General features: G+C 46.4%; 2 gene segments (V, D, J or C); both read left to right on the top strand.

Annotated features, from left to right (window-relative positions):
- LOC122232563 overlaps positions 1-23,811 on the top strand; it is a 1,057,381-nt gene that overhangs the window by 216,438 nt on the left and 817,132 nt on the right.
- On the top strand, positions 6,146-6,782 carry LOC122232573. The segment is given in 2 exon segments: positions 6,146-6,257; positions 6,369-6,782. Coding segments are annotated over 2 exon segments (438 nt in total).

Here is a 23,811-nt window from a genome sequence, read left to right as displayed (position 1 = left end):
TCAAATGGCTCTGTAAGAAAACAATCACTGAATTCAGGTAATAACATAAAAGGTAATTTGAATAAATGGTGAAATATTTTCTTTCCTAAAGACCCTGGCTCAAAACTTTAGCAATAAGTAGACAGGTAGTACGAGCACTTTATCACTGCTTCTTTTTAGGTTTCCTTTGAGAAAGTGTGTGGGCAGGTACAAGCACGGGTACCATGCAGATCCTTCTGAGACTGGAACGGGGGAGAAGACGTGGCAAACCCCAGCGACTCAGTGTGCCACCCGGGACACCTGCTCCTTCTCTGAACAGGCTCTTTGACAGCAGAGACGAGCCTCACGTCCAGGCTTCATGGTCCTGAGGACTCAGAAGGCTGCCTAGTCTGGTTGTGGCAGTCACTTCTTTCTGCTTGGGAAAGTGTAACAAACTTTGGCGTGAAAAACATGGGCCGGCACTAACAGCTCCCGGGTGGAGGCCCCAGTTGGGTTTCCGGTGACACCCAGTCCTCAGTGTCTCCTCCTAGTTCTCTTGTTCCAGGTCAGGCTACTCCTCATCCATGCTACTAAATGTAAAAACTGCACAACAGTCAACATGTGAAATAGTCAATATGTGAAACAGGAGGCAAGAAAAGAGTGAGAAAGGAATTTAACTTCTTTAAATCTAAATCTGGATTTACGAAGAGAACAAAATAAGATAACAAAAATGATATTAAATTAAATATATTACATAAGGATATTAAATTATATTACATTTAAATGCACCAATTGTTCCAGTTACAGACATGGATTGACATAACGGATCAAAAAGGCCACTCTTCAAATAAAGATACATATGGGATGAATTTAAAAGAATGGTAAATGGGGTGCCTGAATGGCTCAGTCAGTTAGGTGTCTGACTTCGGCACAGGTCATGATCTCCTAGTTCATGAGTTCAGGCTCTGCGATGGGCTCTATGCTGACAGCTCGGAGCCTGCACCTGTTTCAGATTCTGTGTCTCCCTCTCTCTCTGCCCCCCCTTGCTCACACTCTGTCTTTCTCTGTCTCTCTAAGGTGAATAGACTTCAAAAAGTTTTAAACTACAATAAAAGAAAAGAATGGTAGAGAAAAGTATATCTTGAAACAATGAAAGGACAGAAAGATGTGGTTAGATAAGTGTCACGTAAAGCGAAGGACTTGGTGGTTACAAGGGCTGAGTGCAGAGAGGGGGCAATGGCCTGACTGCTGGTGCGTCAGGTACCCTGAAGGTGCCCATCCTGCCATCCACCACCTGACCACCCTGCCTGCCCTCCAGGCCCCTCTCCATCTCCTACAGCAGCTCCCCGGGGGAATCAGCCTTCTCCCCAGTGCACCCCCATCCTGCACCATAACCAGGGTATCCGGGAGGCCAACCCCTAGGTCCCTACCTGCTCCCTACCCACCACCTGCTCCTGCCATCCCTCCTGTGAATCCCTTGGCACCTGGCAAGGTAAGACCAGGAATGCCGATGCAAAGAAGATGTGGAAGAAAATGAAGAAAGTTCTTACAGATATACAAAACCACAAGCATGGCAAGCATTCCTCCTCCTCCTCCTCCTCCTCCTCCTCCTCCTCCTCCTCCTTCTCTTCTACAGCACTGTTTCTGACTGAGTACAAGGCCTGGACCCTTCCCTCAAGCCTTTCTGGTTCTGCTTTCCGACCAAGAATCAGATGCCATCTTTGTACTGGGGAAAATTAGCCCCATCCCCCTCCTCCTTCACCCCTCTCTGAGCCTTACTCTGCTGTTCAGTCATGACTGGCCGGGGGAATTGGATAAGAATGACCATGGTTTAGTAAAGACTGTCTTCTCACTACTTCGATGGACATTTCAGCTGATGAGTTTAGTAGAACTCTTTTTGGCAGATGATGAGTCTTCGCAGCTAACTACTGAAGACGAGTATAAGAGGTGTCAAATGTGATTTTTTAAACTTTTTTGCAATCTTCGTGGTGTCGTGGGAAGTGATATGGAGTTTTAATTATGGAAAAGAGAAACTCTACCATTGTAGTGATGGTGGGCAAACATTGGTCATTTACTGGCAAATACATTTCCCAGCAGGACTTTACTGACCCTACTACCTGGAAGGCTGCTGGGAAATGGAGTCCATTGGGTTGATAAGCTCTGCCTGCCCTTTTGGAACCTATCTCACAGGCGTCTCAGGCCCTTTGCTTTCTCCAGCTCTCATTTAATCCAAATAAAGCTCTTTATCCAAGGAAGAAAGGAAGGGAGGAAAGAAGGAAAGAGGCAAGGGAGAGAGATAGGGAGATAAAGAGAGAGAAAGAAAAGCAAACAAAAGGAAAGAAAAGATGAAAGAAAGAAGAAAGAAAGAAAGAAGAAAAGAAAGAAAGAAAGAAAGAAAAGAAAGAAAGAAAGAAAGAAAGAAAGAAAGAAAGAAAAAAGAGACAGGAGAGGAAGAAAAAACAACATGAGAGGCAACTACTGTCACTGACCGTTTAAATTTCCTCTGTGCTCAGAGTCAGACCCTCAGACCCTCCAGGGTCTCCAAGGCCTCCCTGTCTGTTTCTCACCGGCAGTCCTGGGGGTGACAGAGACAGCTTTCTGTCTCAGGTCCCCATGGACCTGCAGCAGTAAGTCAGAACTGATGCTTCTGCCGATGTTGAGCACTAACAATAAGGCTCATCCTCAGGCTGCAGGCTGAGAAGGTCCTAGAGGCCTTGTTCCCAGAGTGGGAGCCAGAGAACCGAGCTGAGATCCCCGAGGGCCCATTTCTTCTGAGCACCACAGTTGTGGTAACGCTGAGAGAAATCTCTTGGAAGCAGCCCACATAATTTGCTCCAATACTGTTGCTAATTCCCGTCCAGGTGAGGGTCACCTTGTGCCCCTGAAACCCTGACAGGGAGGCCTCCTGTGTCAGGGCACACTGTGCCCAGGACCCTGCAACAGAGCAGTGGAGACACGGACAGGCAGGTCCTGAGGGAATGCCTCCAGCTTGTTCTTCAAAAGAGGGGAAGAAGGAGCCCAGCACACGCCAGTCCATAATCACTCGCCTTGCTTTCCACAGCCAGTCACCTAAGCGGAGAACAAGGGGGGTGAGGAGGAGAGGGGTCCAGGTCAAGGTGGAGACAGCCCAGGCTGTGCCCCTGACTGAGCCCACCAGTGAGAGAACTGCACAAAGCCTCTCTCATCCCCTCCCCACTTTGGAGAGCAGAGAGGAATCCTTCATGCAAATCACTCCCCTCCTGGGTCCTGAAACCTACTCACTGAATATGGTGACAGCTGAGTGGGGGGGGGGGGGCCTGGGGAGCCAAATGTGGGCCCCGGTGAGCATAGAGCAGAGGGTACAAGGCAGGGTTCCAGGACTGGGTGCCCAGCTGAGACACCCCTCAGCCATCCCTGCACCTCCCTCATGCACAGGGACAGACGTCCAGCGCCCCCTGCTGTCTCAGAGTTCAGACTCACTTAGGACTGGGAGAAGGAACTGGAGTTGAGCACAGAGAGGGACCCTCTGGACTTGAGCCTGCCTGGCACCCCACCCATCCCTACACAGGGTCGGGGGCTTCTGATCCCCCAAGTGCTACCTCCTGTGTGGCAGGCACCACCACACCTCAGTCCTTACTTCAGAGCTGTGGCTACCTCAGCATGAATCACTCGGTGCCCCCCACCACTTAGATAGTTGTGTTGTTGGGACGTCAGGTGAGTGACTCCCTCAGGGAAGTTGTGTCCTGCACTGAGGGATAAGAAGTGCAGAGGGCAGGCTCACCACTCCACAGGCTGTATCAGGAAGGCCTGAGGAGACATCCCATCTCTTTGTCATGTCAGGACACTTCCCACCCAGGCAAGCCAGTCCCATAATCCTCTGCACCTGCCCCCATCCTCACACTTCATGGGGCAGGGTCCGTTAACAAGAATGCACATGAGATTCTTCAAGGACAGACTGTAATTAGAAACAAGGGACATGTGCCTCTCACGTTTCCTTTTCCCAAGAGCACGCATAGGCGATAGTCAGCAACACAGTCATCCCAGGATGCAGCCAGGAAGCCCCAATGGTGAGGGAGACACTGGAGGTGACTCGGTCCCCGGCACCAGAAGGGTTTCCCTTCCAGACAGGACTGCATATTTGGGAACCTGCAGAAGCTTGGGAATTGTAAGGAAAGAGCTCATCCCATGACTCAGAAGTTCCTGGTGCTCTAAGCCCTCCTTTCTCAGTGTGCAATGTATTATAATTACTCACACCAGACCCTTCTCTAGTCCTTCCGAGTGTCACACAAGGTTCTACTCCTCCTGTAATATTCACACAATTGTTTTCCCCAGTGTTTATCTAATCCATCTCTGCACTGTTCATGACAACATCTAGGATCCTACATCTAGGATATATCTTCTGGAATTTATATCATACATATGTGTGTGTGTGTATATATACACATACATATATATATATACATATATACATATATATATATATATGAAACACAAACTACATATAAATAAAACATAAGATTGTTATACACACACACACACTTCTAGTCATCGACTCTCGATTAACATAGAACCCTGTGCTCTAGTCCTATAAATATTTAATGCTTCCCATTGAATACGTCACATGAAACATCTCCTCTTTGTCTGTCATAGTGAGTCACATGGAAACCCAACAGGCTCCACAACCTTGACAGTTTTGTTTGTCCTTTCAATACTGAGTGTCTGCAGTCTACCGGCACCTAGCTGGTGCCCAGGAAAGGTTTTTGAATTAAAAAGAATACATCAGTGAATAAAAAAAGAAAAAATACACATATCCACATTCTTTACCTTATTGCCAAAACTAGTATCTCTTCTATCATTTGAATCATGATAATCCATCCACATTTTTAAGCACAGAGACGGAGGTCATCTTAGACAAACACGTAGACCTCACACACAGCCTCCAGGTAATTCCTAAATCCAGGGATCTCCACAATAAATATAATGCTAAAATGTCCACACTACCCAAAGCACTCTATAAATTCAATGAAATCCCCATAAAACTCCAATGACATTTTGCAGAGAAATTAAAAAAAAAAACAAATTTTGTATAGAACCAGAAAAGACCCCAAATTGCCAAAGCAATGTTGAGAAGGATCAAACCTCGAGACACCATACTTTGCACTTTCAAATTATATTACAAAGCTGTTGTCATGAAAACCAATGCGGTATTGTTCTCGAGAGACACATAGATTGATGCCATAGAATAAAAACACCAGAAAGTCATTCAAGTTCCTCTTGACCACCAGGGAAGACATAGGCTGAAAACGGTCCTTTGCAAGGTCTCCGGAACAGAGCTACCATGGATTTGGGAGGGAATTCAGAAAGAATATACATGAATCCTAGAGCAGATGCCCCAAATGGGATCCTTAGGATCTCACTGATATTTCCTGATGCACTTTGGGAGAGAAAACTGGAATGACTCAGACGTCTGACAATGAGCACATTGACATAGATGCCGGGATAGAGTGTGAATCAACACACTCCATCTGGGTAAGAAGCACATGTAAAGAATAATCTCATTGGGGTCAGGTCCCATCTGCCAAACTTCCCCATGGGAGCTGCCCTCTGCTCTCTGCTGTTCCCTGCATTGGCATGGGTGCCTGGAGCCCTGTGTCCACTGTCATATTCAGTTAACTACTTCCCCTATTGGTACACATTTACTGTTAGAGGAATGTGTGTAGAGACAACTCCTCAGGCCTGACCCATGAACAGTCAAGGGAGCCATGGACAGTCTCACCCCCAGGAGTCTGAGTAGAACAGAGAGTCTGCCCTGAGGTGATGGGGGGCCACGTGGGGAGACCTGGCCTAACACTTAGGTAGAGGAGAGTGGCTAGAGCAGTAGGGAGGCAGAAGTGGTCTCTGATGGGCTCTGCTAAAGTCATACAATGACTTGTCTGTGTCTGGACACTAAGGGGCACTCAAGGCCTGTTTCTGAGGGGTCACGGTAGATCAGAGATGAGAACTGCCACCTGCCACTGCCTGTGCCCTCTGCTCAGGGCTCACATCTGTGACCTCCCCACCCGCTGCCCTGAAATTGCCCCCACCCTGCCCATCCCCCTGACATCCTCAGACAGAGGCACCTAAAGAAGTCAGTGAGGAGTCAGAAAACAGGGGGGTCGCATTTGCATGGTTGGGCCCTCCCCCTCTCAACAGATCAAGACATGAAGGGAGAGGTGAAGGGAGGCTCTGCTCAGCTGTGAGGCAACAGAAGGCAGGATCGGTGCTGACCTCCACCATGGCCTGGTCCCCTCTCCTCCTCACCCTCCTCGCTCACTGCACAGGTGACTTGATGTGGGGACACGGGAAGGGGTCCTGGAAGCACAAGTGTGCGCCTGATTCCTCCTCTTGTCTCTAGACCCCAGGAATATCCTCTCTGTTGTTTCTCTTTCCAGGGATTTGGGCTCAGTCGGGGCTGACTCAACCATCTTCAGTGTCTGGGGCCCTGGGCCAGAGGGTCACTATCTCCTGCACTGGAGTTGGTAGTTACGTGGGTTGGTACCAACAAATCCCAGGAATGGCCCCCAAAACCATCATCTATAATAATAGCAACCGACCCTCAGGGGTCCCTGATCGATTCTCCGGCTCCAAGTCTGGCAGCACAGGCACCCTGACCATCAATGGGCTCCAGGCTGAGGACGAGGCTGATTATTACTGCTCATCGTGGTACAGCAGTGGCAGTGCTTACACAGTGGTCCAGGCCTGTGGGGAAGTGAGACAAAAACCTAGTTACTCATCTGTAAAGAGGGAAACACATCAGCAGTTGCCTCCTGAGCTTAGCCTGTGATTCTGCTCATTCCGTGGCTGATGACTTGGGCGCAGGTCCATGCAAGGGCACCTCCGTGTGTGAGGTTCCTCCTGTCCTTTCTGTCCTCAAAGTCACTCTCAGAAAACCCTTCCGACACGGAGTCTTGATGGAAGACAAATCTCTTGTTTTATCAGCTCAGGTATTTTACTTCTAGGCCTAATCATATCAATTTTTCCTTCTGATATAAAAATAAATAAAGCATTTTTATTTTTTCTCTGAACTCTACCCATGTGGTGCCTGAAGAATACATAAGCCTTATTTGCATCTGGTACTATTATCTCCATGGCAGTGGCTAGTCTCTTCTTCTTAACTATTATATGTGAAAAAATGCCAATTTAAAATTTAAAATTATGAAGATAGGTTTCAAAACCTTTGTCCACAGGAAAAACCCTGCACTTCAATGTTTATAACAACTGATTCCTAATCACTAAATCCTGAAAGCAACCTAAACTTGGTACATGGATATTTATTCTAGGTTTAAAATAATCACCCAAACCAGGAACCAACTAAGAGGTCACCAAGGAGGTGCCACTTTTATAAATAATTTGATAATTATATCCAACATTGGAAGAAGCAAAACTCTGCAAACATCTGTAGGTCGTGGGGGTGCTAAACGCTTAAAAAGAATGAATCGTGTGAACAGAGGAAAACACTCTGAGCCACAGAATTATTCTATATGATACTAATGGCACTTAAATGACACTCTGTCATTGTCTGTCATTGTCTCCCAAACAAACGCAAGCACATCAGCGCACAACCACCACACATACCCGTGTGCGCAGACACACAAGGACAGGGTTTGTTTAGGAGCTCACGAGCCAACTTAAAGGGCCCCCATGAGGCAAAACTAGAAAGATTTCAACCACAGGAACATAAAAGGATTGGGTTGTAACTCAGTGTCTACACATATGTCTGTCGTCCATATTGTTAACTGATGGTATAAATATATGGAATCACATGAGACACATTTCCTTGCAGAAATTTCATGGAACAGGTGTAAACCCTTGGCTTGAATGACGTCAGGCATAACCCCCACTCAGTAAGTATGCACAAAGGCACCAACAAGAGGGACAGTCTGAAGAAGTGTCACAGTAAGAGAAGCTTAAGGACAATTCACAACTCAATGTCACAAAGAATCATAAACTGGATCTTACAACCGAAAAAGGACATTAGGAAAAAACTAAGAAAATCTGAATAAACTGTGGATATTAATTGTTACGCGTTGAATTGTGTCTCCAACAATTCATGTGATTAAAAGTTCTAAAAACTCCCATGTTTCAGGATGAGACCCTATTTGGAAATGAGACTGTTGCAGATGTAATCACCAGGGTGAAACCAGTAGAGTGTAACTACATGTGTTCTAGGCTTTCTCTGTCTTTGTTTTTCCTCTGACTCGGCCTGCAATGATGCTGAAAAGAATCTCACTAATTTAGAGAAAAAAGCCGATGAACCCATCCTACCTTGTCCAGAGAACCCTGGTATTACCGGAAAAAATCTAGACATTTTGTTGTCTTTTCACTGTTAACCCATGGAACAAAACCAAATAAAGATAATAGGGTTGAATGTGAGTGGGATTGCCTTTCCTGAATTCCCCTAAATGGATGAGCAGAGAACAAATTTCTAAGAAGATAGATTCCCTTGTGCTGTATAATGGATTATATCAATGTTGACACTGAGAACCCTTACAAAACCGGACCAATAGAGAGGCAAATGGGTCATAAGTATACCAGAGAAGAAAATAAATTCCAGACTAAGTATAAAGGCCTGGTCAAAACCCAGATTGGGAATTCAGTGGATACTTCTCTGCGGAGAACAGGTAGTCTTTTGACAAACAGAGACTTCAGATGCCCCAGAGCCTGTACCATGGAGGTGGTGGGATAACAGGAGACTCTCACAATACAGCAACAACAGCAAAAAGTATTCAAAGTTCAAGGATAACCCCCATGGACTTTTTATCACATATGAACCGGGAGTGAACCTGGGAAATATGAGGCTTTGAAATTGGTTTCGATTGGAGACTGGTAGGGGTGCCTGGATGGCTCAGTCGGTTAAGCTTCAGACTTTGGCTCAGGTCTTGATCTCGTGGTTCGTGAGCCGAAGCCCTGCCTGGGGCTCTGTGCCACAGAATCAGAGCCTGGAGCTTGCTTTTGATGCTGCGTCTCCCGCTCTCTCTCTGTACCTCCCTGCTCTCTCTCTCTCTCTATGTCTCTCTTTTTTCTTTCTCTCTATCCTCTCTCTCTAAAAAAAAATAAACATTAAAACAAATTTAGATCGGAGACTGGTAGCGATGCCAGGCCCCCGCAACAAGCAAACCCAATGTCAGGGAACACTAATATGTCCAGGAACATAAACATTGTAAAATAAGCCCTATGTTGACCAGCCGGGACGTTGTCAGTGACCTGAAGAAAATTAATGTCTCCATCCCAAGCACCCGGAAGAGGATCTACTCATGCTCCTTCCCTGAATACTGAAAGCTCAAATATCCATCTGCAAAGGTCAGAGTGTCCTCTAGGGATGTTGTGTGTTGTCAGAGCAGCTGGGTGACCAAGACCGGGGTCAGCAGTGGCCTGTTCACACTGGCACTGAGAGGACAGGGCTGTGAGGCAGGCCAGAAGGAAAATACCCGAACAGGTATCTTCCAGACAGACCTTACTACCCGACAGAGCTCAGTCCCATGACCCAGAAGTTCCTGGTGCTCTAAGCCCTCCTTTCTCCGTGTGCAATGTATTATAATTACTCACACCAGATCCTTCTCTAGTCCTTCTCTGTGTCACACAAGGTTCTACTCATATGTAAATATTCACACAATTATTTTCCCCAGTGGTTTATCTAATCCATCTCTGCACTGTTCATGACAATACAACTAGGATATATCTCCTGGGATTTGTATCATATATATACACACATATATATGTGTATATGTATATATATATATATATATATATATATATATACACACACACACATATACATATATGTGTATATATAAAAATGTATGAAACACAAACTACATATAAAAAAAACATAAGATACAGTTACATGCGCACATACACACTTCTAGTCATCGACTCTTGGTTAACATAGAACCGTGTGCTCTAGCGTATAAATATTTAATCCTTCCCATTGAATACCTCACAAGAAACATCTCCTCCTTGTCTGTCATAGTGAGTCACATGAAAACCCAACATGCCCCACGACCTTGACAGTTTTGTTTGTCCTTTCAATACTGAGTGTCTGCAGTCTACCGGCACCTAGCTGGTGCCCAGGAAAGGTTTTTGAATTAAAAAGAATACATCAGTGAATAAAAAAAGAAAAAATGCACATATCCACATTCTTTACCTTATTGCCAAAACTAGTATCTCTTCTTTTGTTTGAATCATGATAATCCATCCACATTTTTAAGCACAGAGATAGAGGTCATCTTAGACAAACACGTAGACCTCACACACAGCCTCCAGGTAATTCCTAAATCCAGGGATCTCCACAATAAATGTAATGCTAAAATATCCACACTGCCCAAAGCACTCTATAAATTCAATGCAATCCCCATAAAAATTCCAATGAAGTTTTGCACAGAGATAAAAAAAAAAACCTGAATTTCGTATAGAACCAGTAAAGACCCCAAACTGCCAAAGCAATCTTGAGAAGGAACAAACCTCAAGACACCATACTTCGCACTTTCAAATTATATTACAAAGCTGTAGTCATGAAAACAAATGTGGTATTGTTCTCAGGAGACACATAGATTCATGCCATAGAATAAAAACACCATAAAGTCATTCAAGTTCCTCTTGACCACCAGGGAAGACATAGGCTGAAAACAGGACCTTTTCAAGGTCTCCGGAACAGAGCTACCATGGATTTGGGAAGGAATTCAGAAAGAATATACATGAATCCTAGAGCAGATGCCCCAAATGGGATCCTTAGGATCTCACTGATATTTCCTGATGCACTTTGGGAGAGAAAACTGGAATGACTCAGACGTCTGACAATGAGCACATTGACATAGATGCTGGGATAGAGTGTGAATCAACACACTCCATCTGGGTAAGAAGCACATGTAAAGAATAATCTCATCAGGGTCACGTCCCATCTGCCAAAGTTCCCCATGGGAGCTGCCCTCTGCTCTCTGCTGCTTCCTGCATTGGGATGGGTGCCTGAATCCCTGCCTCCGCTGTCATATCCAGTTAACTCCTTCTCCTATTGGTACACATTTACTGTTAGAGGAATGTGTGTAGAGACAACTCTTCAGTCCTGATCCATGAACAGTCAAGGGAGCCATGGACAGGCTCACGCCCAGGAGTCTGAGTAGAACAGAGAGTCTGCCCTGAGGTGATGGGGGGCCACATGTGGGGACACCTGGTCTAACCCTGAGGCAGGGGAGAGTGGCTAGAGCAGTGGGGAGGCAGAAGTGGTCTCTGATGGGCTGTGCTCACCTCATACAATGGCATGTCTGTGTCTGGACGCTAAGGGGCACTCAAGTTCTGTTTCTGAGGGGTCACGGTAGATCAGAGGTGAGTCCTGCCACCTGCCACTGCCTGTGCCCTCTGCTCAGGGCTCACATCTGTGACCTCCCCACCCGCTGCCCTGAAATTGCCCCTCCCTTGCTCATCCCCCTGACATACTCACACAGAGGCACCTAAAGAAGTCAGTGAGGAGTCAAAAAACAGGGGGGTCGCATTTGCATGATTGGGCCCTCCCCCTCTCAACAGATCAAGAGGTGAAGGGAGAGGTGAAGGGAGGCTCTGCTCAGCTGTGAGGCAACAGAAGGCAGGATCGGTGCTGACCTCCGCCATGGCCTGGTCTCCTCTTCTCCTCACCCTCCTCGCTCACTGCACAGGTGACTCGATGTGGGGACACGGGAAGGGGTCCTGGAAGCACAAGTGTGCGTCTGATTCCTCCTCTTCTCTCTACACCCCAGGAATATCCTCTCTGTTTGTTTCTCCTTCCAGGGTCTTGGGCTCAGTCGGGGCTAACTCAACCATCCTCAGTGTCTGGGGCCCTGGGCCAGAGGGTCACTATCTCCTGCACTGGAGTTGGTAGTTACGTGGATTGGTACCAACAAATCCCAGGAATGGCCCCCAAAACCATCATCTATAGTAATAACAATCGACCCTCAGGGGTCCCTGATCGATTCTCCGGCTCCAAGTCTGGCACCACAGGCACCCTGACCATCACTAGGCTCCAGGCTGAGGACGAGGCCGATTATTACTGCTCATCGTGGGACAGCAGTGGCAGTGCTTACACAGTGGTCCAGGCCTGTGGGGAAGTGAGACAAAAACCTAGTTACTCAACTGTAAAGAAGGGAAACACATCAGCAGTTGCCTTCTCAGCTCAGCCGGTGATTCTGCTCATTCTATGGCTGATGGCTTTGGCGCAGGTCCATGCAAGGGCACCTCCCGTGAGTGAGGTTCCTCCTGTCCTCTGTCCTCAAAGTCACTCTCAGAAAACACTTCTGACACAAAGAGTCCTCATGAAAGAGAAATCTCTTGTTTTATAAGCTGAGGTATTTAACTTTTAGGCCAGGTCATATCAATTTTCCTTCTGACAGTAAAATAAATGAAGCATTTTCAGTTTTCCTCTGAACTCCACCCTTGTGGTGCCTGAAGAATAAGTCAGCCTTATTTGCATCTGGTACTATTATCTCATTGGCGGTGACTAGTTTTGTCTTGTTATCTATTATTTGTGAAAAAATGCCAATTTCAGATTATAAAATTATGAAGATAAGATTCAAAACTTTTGTCCATCGGAAAAACCCTGCACTTCAATGTTTATAACAACTTATTCTGAATCACTAAAGCCTGAAAGCAACCTAAACTTGGCACATGGATATGTATTCTGGGTTTAAATGTAATCACCCAAACCAGAAACCAACTAAGAGGTCACCTAGGAGGTGCCACTTTTATAAATAATTTGATAGTTATGTCAAATATTGGAAGACGCAAAACTGCAAACATCTGCAGGTCGTGGAGGTGCTAAATGCTGAAAAGGAGTTAATCATGTGAACGGAGGAAAACATTCTGAGCCACAGAATTACTCTATATCATACTAATGGCACTTAAATGACACTCTGTCATTGTCAGAATTCACTGAACACTGTACACGCCCCATGTCAGAAACTTAACGAGTACGTAGAAAAATGTAGGAATTTGGGGCACATGATGGAAAGTAGAAGGTGACAAAACTCATGTAGCTGCAGTAACACGTGTGAGCCCACGTCAGTGCAGGGGTGGAGCGAGCCACTGAGCCGAGTGGCTGAAAGTGAGTGGAGCCTCTATGTGTAAAGACATAAGAAACTGCACGAAAGTCCTGTCCTCTAGTAACTAAGGTTGTGTCCCGTGGTGGGGGGGGGGGGGCAGGTTGACGATCGTGACGTGACTGCACTGTGTACTGTCACTGAACAATGAAGTAAATGGATGGAATGTGGTGCTGGAGCCACAGTTGTTGCTTGAAAGGAAAGTCACAGATACAACCAAAGGAGGAGGCTGGGGAGAGGATGTGGTCATGGATTAGAGCCGCAGATGGCAGTCTGACGACGTGTGTAGTTTGATGGAGACAGAGACTTGCATGTGGAAACAGTCACCAATATGTCCACGGTCCTGGCTTAGTTTCCTCATGAATTTGTCCTTCATGCGTCAGCTGAGTGACACCGGAAGCAATGATGCCCCATAAGGCCTGAGATGCATTTTACCAGATATTACCTTCTAATACCGTTCTCCCGAGAAGACATGGGGCTTTCTCGGGGGAATCTTATCCCAGACAGCAATGGTGCAGGATGAGTACGGAGGACCTTAGTAGTGTCAGAAAACGAAAAAAGTGCAGGAAAAACCCTGCACTTTAATGTTTAAAACAACTGATTCCTAATCACAAAAGCCTGAAAGCAACCTAAACTTGGCACATGGATATTTATTCTATGTTTAAAATAATCACCCAAACCAGGAACCAACTAAGAGGTCACCAAGGAGGTGCCACTTTTATAAATAATTTGATAATTATATCCAACATTGGAAGAAACAAAACTCTGCAAACATCTGTAGGTTGTGGGGGTGCTAAACGCTGAAAAAGAATTAATCATGTGAACAGAGGAAAACACTCTGAGCCACAGATTATTCTATATGATACTAATGGCACCTAAATGACACTCTGTCATTGTCTGTCATTGTCTCCCAAACAAACGCAACCAAATCAGTGCACAACCACCACACATGCACATGTGCGCACATACACAAGGACAGGGTGTGTCTAAGAGCTCACGAGCCAACCTAAAGGGCCCCCATGAGGCAAAACTAGAAAGATTTCAACCACAGGAACATAAAAGGATTGGGTTGTAACTCAGTGTCTACACATATGTCTGCCGTCCATATTGTTAACTGATGGTATAAATATATGGAATCACATGAGACACATTTCCTTGCAGAAATTTCATGGAACAGGTGTAAACCCTTGGCTTGAATGACGTCAGGCATAACCCCCACTCAGTAAGTATGCACAAAGGCACCAACAAGAGGGACAGTCTGAAGAAGTGTCACAGTAAGAGAAGCGTAAGGACAATTCACAACTCAATGTCACAAAGAATCTTAACCGGATCTTACTACAGAAAAAGGACATTAGGTAAAAACTAACAAAATCTGAATAAACTGTGGATATTAATTATGATTTGAACTGTGTCTCCAACAATTCATGTGATTAAGAGTTCTAAAAACTCCCATATTTCAGAATGAGACCTTATTTGGAAATGAGACTGTTGCAGATGTAATTACCAGGGTGAGACCAGTAGAGTGTAACTGCATGTGTTCTAGGCTTTCTCTGTCTTTGTTTTTCCTCTGACTCGGTCTGGAATCATGCTGAAAGAATTTCACCATTTTAGAGAAAAAGGCCTATGAACCCATCCTACCTTGTCCAGAGAACCCTGGTATTACCGGAAAAATCTAGACATTTGGTTGTCTTTTCACTGTTAACCCATGGAACATTTCCCATATAAAGATAATAGTGTTGAATGTGAGTGGGATTCCCTTTCCTCAATGCCCCTTAATGGATAAGCAGAGAAAGAATTTCTAAGAAAATAGAGGTCCCTTGCACGGTATAAGGGTTTCTATCATGTTCATCCGAGAACAATTACAAAACTGGACTAATAGAGAGGCAAATGGGTCATGGGTATACCAAAGAAGAAAATTAAATTCCAGACTAAGTATAAAGGCCTGGTCAAAACCCAGATTGGGAAGTGAGTACCCTGGGTACTCGTTTGCGGAGAGCCGGTAGTCTTTTGACAAACAGAGATTTCAAAGGCCCCAGAGCCTGTACCATGGAGGTGATGGGATATAACAGGAGATCCTCATAATACAGCAACAACAGCAAAAAGTATTCAAAGTTCAAGGATAACCCCCATGGACTTTTTATCACATATGAACCGGGAGTGAACCTGGAAAATATGAGGCCTTGAAATTGGTTTCGATTAGAGACTGGTAGCGGTGCCTGGGTGGCTCAGTCGGTTAAGCTTAGGAATTTGGCTTAGGTCATGATATCGTGGTTCGTGAGCCGAGCTCTGCCTTGGGCTCTGTGCCACGGAATCAGAGCCTGGAGCCTGCTTCTGATTCTGTGTCTCCCACTCTCTCACTGTAACTCCCTGCTCTCTCTCTCTCTCTCTGTCTTTCTGTCTCTCTATGTCTCAAAAAAAATAAACATTAAAACAAATTTAGATTGGAGACTGGTAGTGATGCCAGGGCCCTGCAGCAAGCAAACCCAATGTCAGGGAACACTAATATGTCCAGGAACATAAACACTGTAAAATAAGCCCTATGGTGAGCAGCCTGGATTCTGTTAGTGACCTGAAGAAAATTAATGTCTCCATCCCAAGCACCCAGGAGAGGATCCACTCATGATCCTTCCCTGGACACTGAAAGCTCAAATATCCATCTGCAAAGGACAGAGCGTCCTCTAGGGATGCTGTGTGTTGTCAGAGCAGCTGGGTGACCAGGACAGGGGTCATCGGTGGGCTGCTCAGACTGCCCTGAGAGGACTGGGCTCTGGGCCAGGCCAGCAGGAAAATACTCGAATGGCTCTCATCTACTAAGGCAAACAGGGTCCACATTGTAGTGTGACTGTCCCTCACCTGGGCCTCAGGGGCCCCGGGAGTGCTCAGCTCTGACTCACTCCCTTACATCACCTTTCTCCCTCCAACCCAATGGCACCCTTTCCCAGGCCTGAGGCCAGGCACCGACGTCTGGGCCATTGCACAGAACAAAAATGTTTGCAGGAAGAATCTTGAGCGGGACCACAGTCAGGGAGGTGACTACTAGAACACTGGGGAAGAGGGGTCTTGTTTTATTCTACTGGTCTTTTTATTCTGTCGCATCAATCCATGTGTTTCTTTCTAGGCCAATGCCCTACTGGTTTTCATTACTATAGCTTTGTAATATAACTCAAAAGCAGGAAGTCTGGTGCCTCCAGCTTTGTTCTTCTCTCTCAATATTGTTTGGCAATTTGGGGTCTTTCTGGTTGTGTATGAAAGTCAGGAGATTTTTTCCATTTCTGTGAAAACTGTCTCTGGAATTTTCATGGGAATTGCATGGAGTCTATAGATTGCTTTGGGCGCTGTGTACATTGTAACATGGCTTTTGGTTTGGAAAACGCTGGGTTTAGGAATTACGTGGAGGCTGTGTGTGAGGTCGAAGGATGTGTCCAAGATGACACCCGTGTCTGTGGTTCACAATTTGAATGGATGATGATGGCCCAAAAGAAAGACCCAATGCCAGTTTTAGCCATAAGGTAAAGAATGTGGATATTTTCATTGTTTCCTTTTTTAATTCACTGATGTATTCTTTTTAATTCAAAGCCATTTCCTGAGCACCAAGGACGTAGCAGTAAGCTGCAGACACTTAGTGCTACAAAGGACAAACTAAACTCTCAAGGTCATGGAGTATGTTGGGTCATCACCTGACTCACTATGAAAGACAAGGATCAGATGTTTTACGTGAAGTATTCATATATTGTGGCCCTTGAATATATGTACATTCACACACATGCACAGCGAGTCAAACCAGATTTCAGGGTTAAGGAAGGTATATTTCTCTTCCTAGGTTTGCCTTTCGATTCCATTTGGAGATGCTGGATTCAGGTGGTCAGTTGGCCTACCTCTTAGACCTCCAGTGGATGTCCACTAGAGTCATCAACAAGCAGCCACCCCTCTTTCTCGGGCCTTGACACATGCCCTGACCTCTGACCCAGGGCTCCTCCTCTTAGGGATCCATTGGCTCACCCTAAAGTTCCCCCTTTACGTACCGCAGCTCTGTAAAGAACTCTTTGTCCCAGCTCCCCTGCACGCCGCACATGCACACGGGCTGTGTCCCCATATGTGTGTCCCAGCGACACCCCTTCGCTGTCCTTACATTTACCACGGGCAGCATCTGTGAACAGGAGACACAGAGCAGTTCTGGGGATACTGTTGGCAGAGATGGACATTTTGAACCAAATCACAAGCTTCCACTGAGATACTTTTCCAAACGTGAGAGTGTCATGGTTCCAATAAGGGACCCAGAAAGGCCCTTTTGTACTCCGCTCCCATGGCTCACAACATCAGTACGACTGCTGTCCAAATGAACATTCTGCTTGGTGTGCAGAGGGGATCACAGCAGGTGGAGGACATGTTGCCTAGGGCAGCAGGGGAGCAGAGCGAACAGGGGCCTGCAGAGTGAGGGTCAGCAGCTAAGCTGCCTGGGGGGCAGTAGGCACACTGGAGCCTCAGGGCTATGTGACCTGCCTCCACCTGGGAGTGTCCATTGCCCTGTGAGCCCCTGCATCTGGCTGCGTCACCACATTGCTTCCAACATGGATCACTTCTTCCTTTTTCCCTCTGGCGTCTGGAAAATTGCAGGCTTATACACAAGGCATAGACAGAGCGCATTTCCCAGGAGGAAGTGGGCTCTCAGGACCTGCCCAGAGGATAAGGCAGCTTGTGGGCAGAATCCCTTCAATGGAACCTCAGGGAACAGAGCCCTGTGTGGTGTCCACTGTGTCCTGGAGTGTCTCCTTCAGTCCTTTATACAGGGAGACTTTGCCAGATTTTACAGAAAGCAGTCCCTGAGGTCACACAGGACATGCTCTCTCCTCAGTTCATCAAGGAGCAGGGGCAGCAATACCAGACTCACAACCCGTCTCTTAGTAAACTGGTCACTTGAGCCAAGGTCCCCACTGGAAACCTCTGCAATATGCACTATCCTGGGTGTGGGACAGATGCCCCATCAATGTGAAGCTTGACATCGTATAGGATGCAGCCAGAGTGGGAGGAAATAATCACTTCAGATCCGGGGTCACTGCCCCACACCTTGCAAAGGGCTCTTCACCCGCTCACGTGGGACAAGACCTCTTCTCTGCTGCGTTTGTTCCACCCATCGTGTCTCTGGTACCAAGTGTCACCAGTAAGTCACCAACACTGAGACTAATCACTCACTAAGATCTCTGCTGTCACTGCTGCCACAGCACGGCCCTATCTAAGGCCATGAAATCCATCTGGGACTTCAAGAGTGACCACTTTCCTTTCCCATCCATGCAAAGTAGTAACCATCGATTTGGCTTTTTAGTTACATTGTCTAACACGTGAGGAATAATGTTGCAAAATAATGGACGTGAAGATTCCCTTTGCAAGTTCTTGATCCTTGTGGAACTGGTCCCCTCGCTACTCCATGAACAAGGATGCCGGCCTCAGGACCACATCATAAGTGTGTGAGAGTGTGCGTTTTACCATGTTATAAATGGATCTGTTTTTGTGTTTATGTGGCTCTTATTAGGATTTGGTGTGAAATTTGGCCAAAAGCTCTTTGAGACCAATTGGGGCAATATGATCGTATCTCTTAATGTAATAAGATGGTATGTAAGTAAAGATTTTCTTACTATCATTGGAGTAAATCACACTTAATAATTGTGTATCAATTTATAATATGGTATTGAGGTCTCTTTGTTAATATTTTATACAGAGTATTTCTATCACTATTTAATAATAATGGTCTGTAATTTTCATTTTTGTGCAATGTTTTTTGAAAGTGTACTTTTGAGTTTTATAACCCTTGTAAACGAACTAAAAAATATTATATACCTTTTGATATTATGAAAAAACAAGGAGCAAATAAAAAATATTCTACTCAATTCTGAAGTTTTGTTAGTTGTCCCCTGTGAAAACATCTGTATCTTATGCATTTCTATGGAGTGCTTCTAGAAAAACATTTTCCATTTTTCAATTAAAGTTGGTCTATACACTCAGTATATTTTTAGTATAGCCAAATTGTAACTTTTTGAGAAAGTATGCATTCAATGTATTCTTAATAGGAGCTATCTCTCACAAGTTGCTTCCATTCATTTTTCATGTTTCAACATGAGTTCAATAGGATGTGCTTGCAACAGCCCTGTGGACCCTACAGTGCTGGTCAGTGACGACCAGTCACCCAAAGGAGCCCAACCTGGAGGCTTTGAGCTATGTCAGCATGTGCTTGTTCCAGAGCTCTTCCCGGGGTTTAGTGGAAACTGCACCCTCCTCAGTGTGTGGTGTGGGCTGGGCTCCAGCACCAGGGCTCAGGGAGGGGCTGGACTGTCACTGAATGGGACCCATGTGCATGGACAGCCCCTCCTGTGTCAGGGGTGGAGGGGAAATGAGAGCCTGGGGCAGCCCAGCCCAGTGTGGGGACCAGAGGCTGTGCCACCATGGCCTGGACTCCTGTCTTCCTTAAGCTCCTCCCGCACTGCACAGGTAGGGACAGGCCTTGTGGACACAGGGTGGGCTCCAAATCACTCTTTCTGTCCTCAGTGACCTGAGAGATGCTTTTTCTTTTTCCTTTCTAGCCCCATCCCCCCTGAGTGTCTGTGTTCGCATGTCCCCTATCCCAGCCTGTGCTGACCCAGCCGCATCTGCATCTCCAGATGCTTCTGCATCTCCAGAAGCAATGGCCGGACTCACCTGCGCCATGAACAGTGGATTCCGTGTTTGCAGCTACTACATAGACAGGTTCCAGAGAAGCCAGGGAGCCCTCCCTGGTATCTTCTTTCGTTCTCTTCACACTCAAATAAGCACCAGGGTCCGGGGTCCCCAGTTGCTTCTCTGAATCCAAAGATGCCTGGGCCAATGCAGGAATTCTGCTCATCTCTGATGAGCAGCCTAAGCACGAAGCTTCTATTGTGCTACAGATCCTGGCAGTGGGAGCAGCTTTCCTTACAGTGTCTCAGACAAGGAGCGAGTGACACAAACACACTTGGAGCTGAAAGCCTTGTCTCTGAGCATCCTGTACTGAGACACTTGTGTGGACGCTCCTGTAGGAGGGAGTCCTCTGAGGGGTCACGTGTCCTTGAGGAAGAAGGAATAACACACAGATCATGCTGTTGCCGGAGACAGCACAGGTGTCCCAGGAGCGCACACAGGTGAGGGAATAGAGCCCGATGGCACAGGCCTATGGGGTCTGGAGAATAAATACTTTTACAGCATAAACCTCAGTCTCTCTCTCTCTTGTTGTCTCTCCTTTACTAGTCTCAGAATAATTCACTTTATACACTCCTGGTCACTGATTATATGTTTGTCTGTTTATGTGTTTTCCCACAACAAGGAACTCTCTGGGACATGTGGAAAGTGTCCTCAAATTTACCTGAATTTCACACCGAGGTTTATCTGCCAGGAAACGGTGACATGTGCACAGGTGAAGGGCTCAGCACCAGGAGGCTGCTCCCCATTTTGATGCCAACAGCAGCTAGTAGCTCACCTGTACCCTCTGTCCAACGTGCGACAAATTGGAGGTTCCCGCAACTCCCTCGATGCGTTCCATTTATTCGCCTGAGGGGCTCACAGATCTCAGGGAAACACTGACTCCTTTAGTCAGTTCATTAAAGATATGGTGAAGGGGACAGGGGAACAAGTAATGAAGAGCCACCTAGTGTCAAGTCTGGGAGCGTCTCGAGCACCAGAGCATCAGTCCCTGGGGAGTTGAGGTGCATCTCTTCTGGGAGTGGATGTGTTCGCCAAACCAGAAGATCTTCAAACACTGTACTTTGTGATTTTATTGAGGATTCGGGGAGACATGATCAGACATTAACTACGCTGTCAGCCTTTTTCCTGTCTGTCAAGTATGAGGGGTGAAGATTCCCAGCCTCTGACCAAGCCTTGGTCTTTCTGGGGACCAGCCCCATCCAGGAGGCTTCAGGGAGCCCACCCAGAGTCACATCATTAGAACTAGGATGTTTCTAGTGTTCTTTTCAGTTAGAAAATGACAAGAATTTCAGCAATTCGGTGTCAGCATCTAGGATGTAGAGACAGGTGTGTAGTTTCTGAGATCATACAGTACTGTTGTCTGGACTGAAAATGGTGACAGAAGTACTCACATTCATCCACAAATCTCAAGCCGTAAACTGTGTCTCTTGTGTTACTGATGACACAACCATATCTGACATGTTAATAAGCACCTTGATCAGAAACAATTTCCTCTCTCACCCATCTGACTAAAACTGAGTCCCAAAGACTTCAGACTCTCCTCACTGCACCCTCCCCCACACACACTCTGCTCGTCTCCCCTCTTCTCCTGCTTCCCTCAGGCCTTCCGCCTCTCTCTATGGCTCTTCAGGCCCGAACTCCATCTCTATGTTAGGATTTCAGAGAAAACTATAATCTTGCAAGAGTTTCCACTCTCCAGGGTCCATCTCTACAGAGACGATGCAGAAATGGACCAGCAGGAAATCACTTCCTCATGTGATTCCTGCTCTCGTCTCTGATGGTAGTTTTCATGCCCCACCAACCTCATCAATCTCTGTAATACGACCACATGATTACCGTATTTCCGTGAAATGAATGTTCACCCAGCCTTTGAGTATTTGCACAGAGAAGCAATTCATGCAATTACTTCCGCCTTCAGAATGACCGAGGCTGCACACAGGGTAACTTTTGCCATGGTGAATGAAGGAAGGATTGGCTGCATATTTCAATACATGACAGCTTTTCTTGGTCTTGAGAATATTGGTTTCTAAGACCAGCAGGACACTCACTCAGCCACACACTTTTGCACCAAGCAATGCAGTGTCAAGCATTAACCCTTTTGCAAAATAACAGTAGACACTATCTGACGGTCACCCAATGGAGGTATCAGGGGATACGAGAGGCACAGTGGGGGAGGGCTGTGATGTGAAGGGCATGAAGAAGGGGCTGTGTGATCAGCCCCTATCTTGTGCTTCTGAAGACCTGAAGACCCCACAGCTATGGGAAATGTGTCTACAGGAAGGAGAATGGATAGAAGGCCCATCCACAAGGCCTAACATTCTGATTCAGTGAAATTCCTATAGAACTAATTCAGACCATATTCCTCCCCTTTGTGTAAGTTTCATACTCGTGCAAGAGAAGTGGCCTTCCAGACATTGGCCTTCTTGAGTTCCAAGCTCCAGAACGCTGGACGGTCATACAGAGAGCCAGCCCCAGGGATGGGTTTGCAAGGGGAACAACACAACACTCAGCAAATGAAGAGAGGACATAAGGGGACAGGGATACACTTGTCTTCATGTGTGGCCTCTGAAGGAAAGGTTTTCCATTCTCTCTCTCTTTCTCTCCCTCTGTGTCTCTCACATACACACACACACACACACACACACACACACACGGATCTCTCCTCTATCTGAGTATATGGAGTTCTGGATTTTGTAGCTTCCTGGCTTCTCTTTCTCTCCAAAACTCATGGTCAACCTGTGCTCATCCAGCCAACCTCAGGGTCACAAGCCCAGGAGGAAGCATTCTCATCATCAGGAAACTCCAGCGACATCCAGTGTGACCAGTGTCCTGTCACTGAGCAGCCAGGACTTGCCCTGATCACCTTCTCTCCTAAGACAGGTTGATGCTCAGGAATCCCAGGGTGAGTCTCTATCGCTGTGGGCAGCTTAGCCTCTGACCCCCTTGGGCTCCAGTCAGCACTTGAGGCTGATCAGTACATTGGTTCTGGAATAGCATCTTCAGTGTTGCTCCCACACAGCTCAAAGCCCAGGGGAATGTATCACACCCTCCCTGTGCTCTTAATGCTGGACTGTTACTCCCTCAGTCCCCCCAGCGACACCTCCAGCCAGGTTGGAGTTCTGATGAAAATTCTTCTGTCTCAAACTGGGGCCACAATGCCTGTGACCTCAGGGACATAGTCCCCCTCATCTCCACCTCTCCACCACTCACATGTGGGATCTTTGACCGAAGATTCGTGTAGCCTTGGTGAATAGAAATTCCCTACTCTAGTCATGGTGGCTGGATGAACTATTGCTCTCTCCTGCATATGCTGGACACAAAGAACGCAGGTAGAGCTGTGCTCACCCCAGAGACAAGTCTGACACCAAATCGCTCGCTCCTAGAAGCTCTGTGTGTGCTTAGTAATTGAGTCACTGAGATGGCTGCGGTTCACAGGAACAGACTCCCCCTGGGCTTTCATTGGACATCATGCCAGACTCACCTACTTATAGAACAATGCCACCATAGTAAGCTGGTGGCAAAGAAAACATGACTTTGCAAAAAGTTTATAGCAGGCATCCTTTTTGCATTGTTTTTCCATCCATGTTTTTACCTACAATTTCTATCCATCTTTGCTCTGCAATAAATACCATTGTATGAAAACTATACTAGTGATTGTATCTGCATTTTCATAATAAAGATGTCATTGACTGAAATTAATATTGCTGAGAGAAATTTTGTATAAAGGAGCACACACCCATTCAAAGGGCACACTGGGCTAAGTGCTGACTAACACATAAACTGTGTCACCGGATCCTCGTCAGAGCACCTGCTGCTGTCGCTCCTTCCCTCCCAGAACAGCCTGCAAGTTTGTCTTTGGGCTCTGAGGTCAGTGTCACACTCAAGGCTCCTGCAGACTTGGGTCTCTTTGCTGGAAGAGCAGTACCTGGAAGGAATCACTGCACATAGTATGAGGAGAGCTATTGTTTTCAACAAGCAGACATAGTGACAGATGACAAAGATTTTTTTGTGTAACGCCCCGAGGAATACACACAACTGTTTCTACTCACAGCCTGAACAGAAGCTCTCC

Source organism: Panthera tigris, chromosome D3 (genome assembly GCF_018350195.1).
Source record: "Panthera tigris isolate Pti1 chromosome D3, P.tigris_Pti1_mat1.1, whole genome shotgun sequence".
Classification (NCBI taxonomy): Eukaryota; Metazoa; Chordata; class Mammalia; order Carnivora; family Felidae; genus Panthera; species Panthera tigris.
Note: the sequence above shows the minus strand (reverse complement) of the source record. Positions and strands in the feature narration are given on the sequence as shown.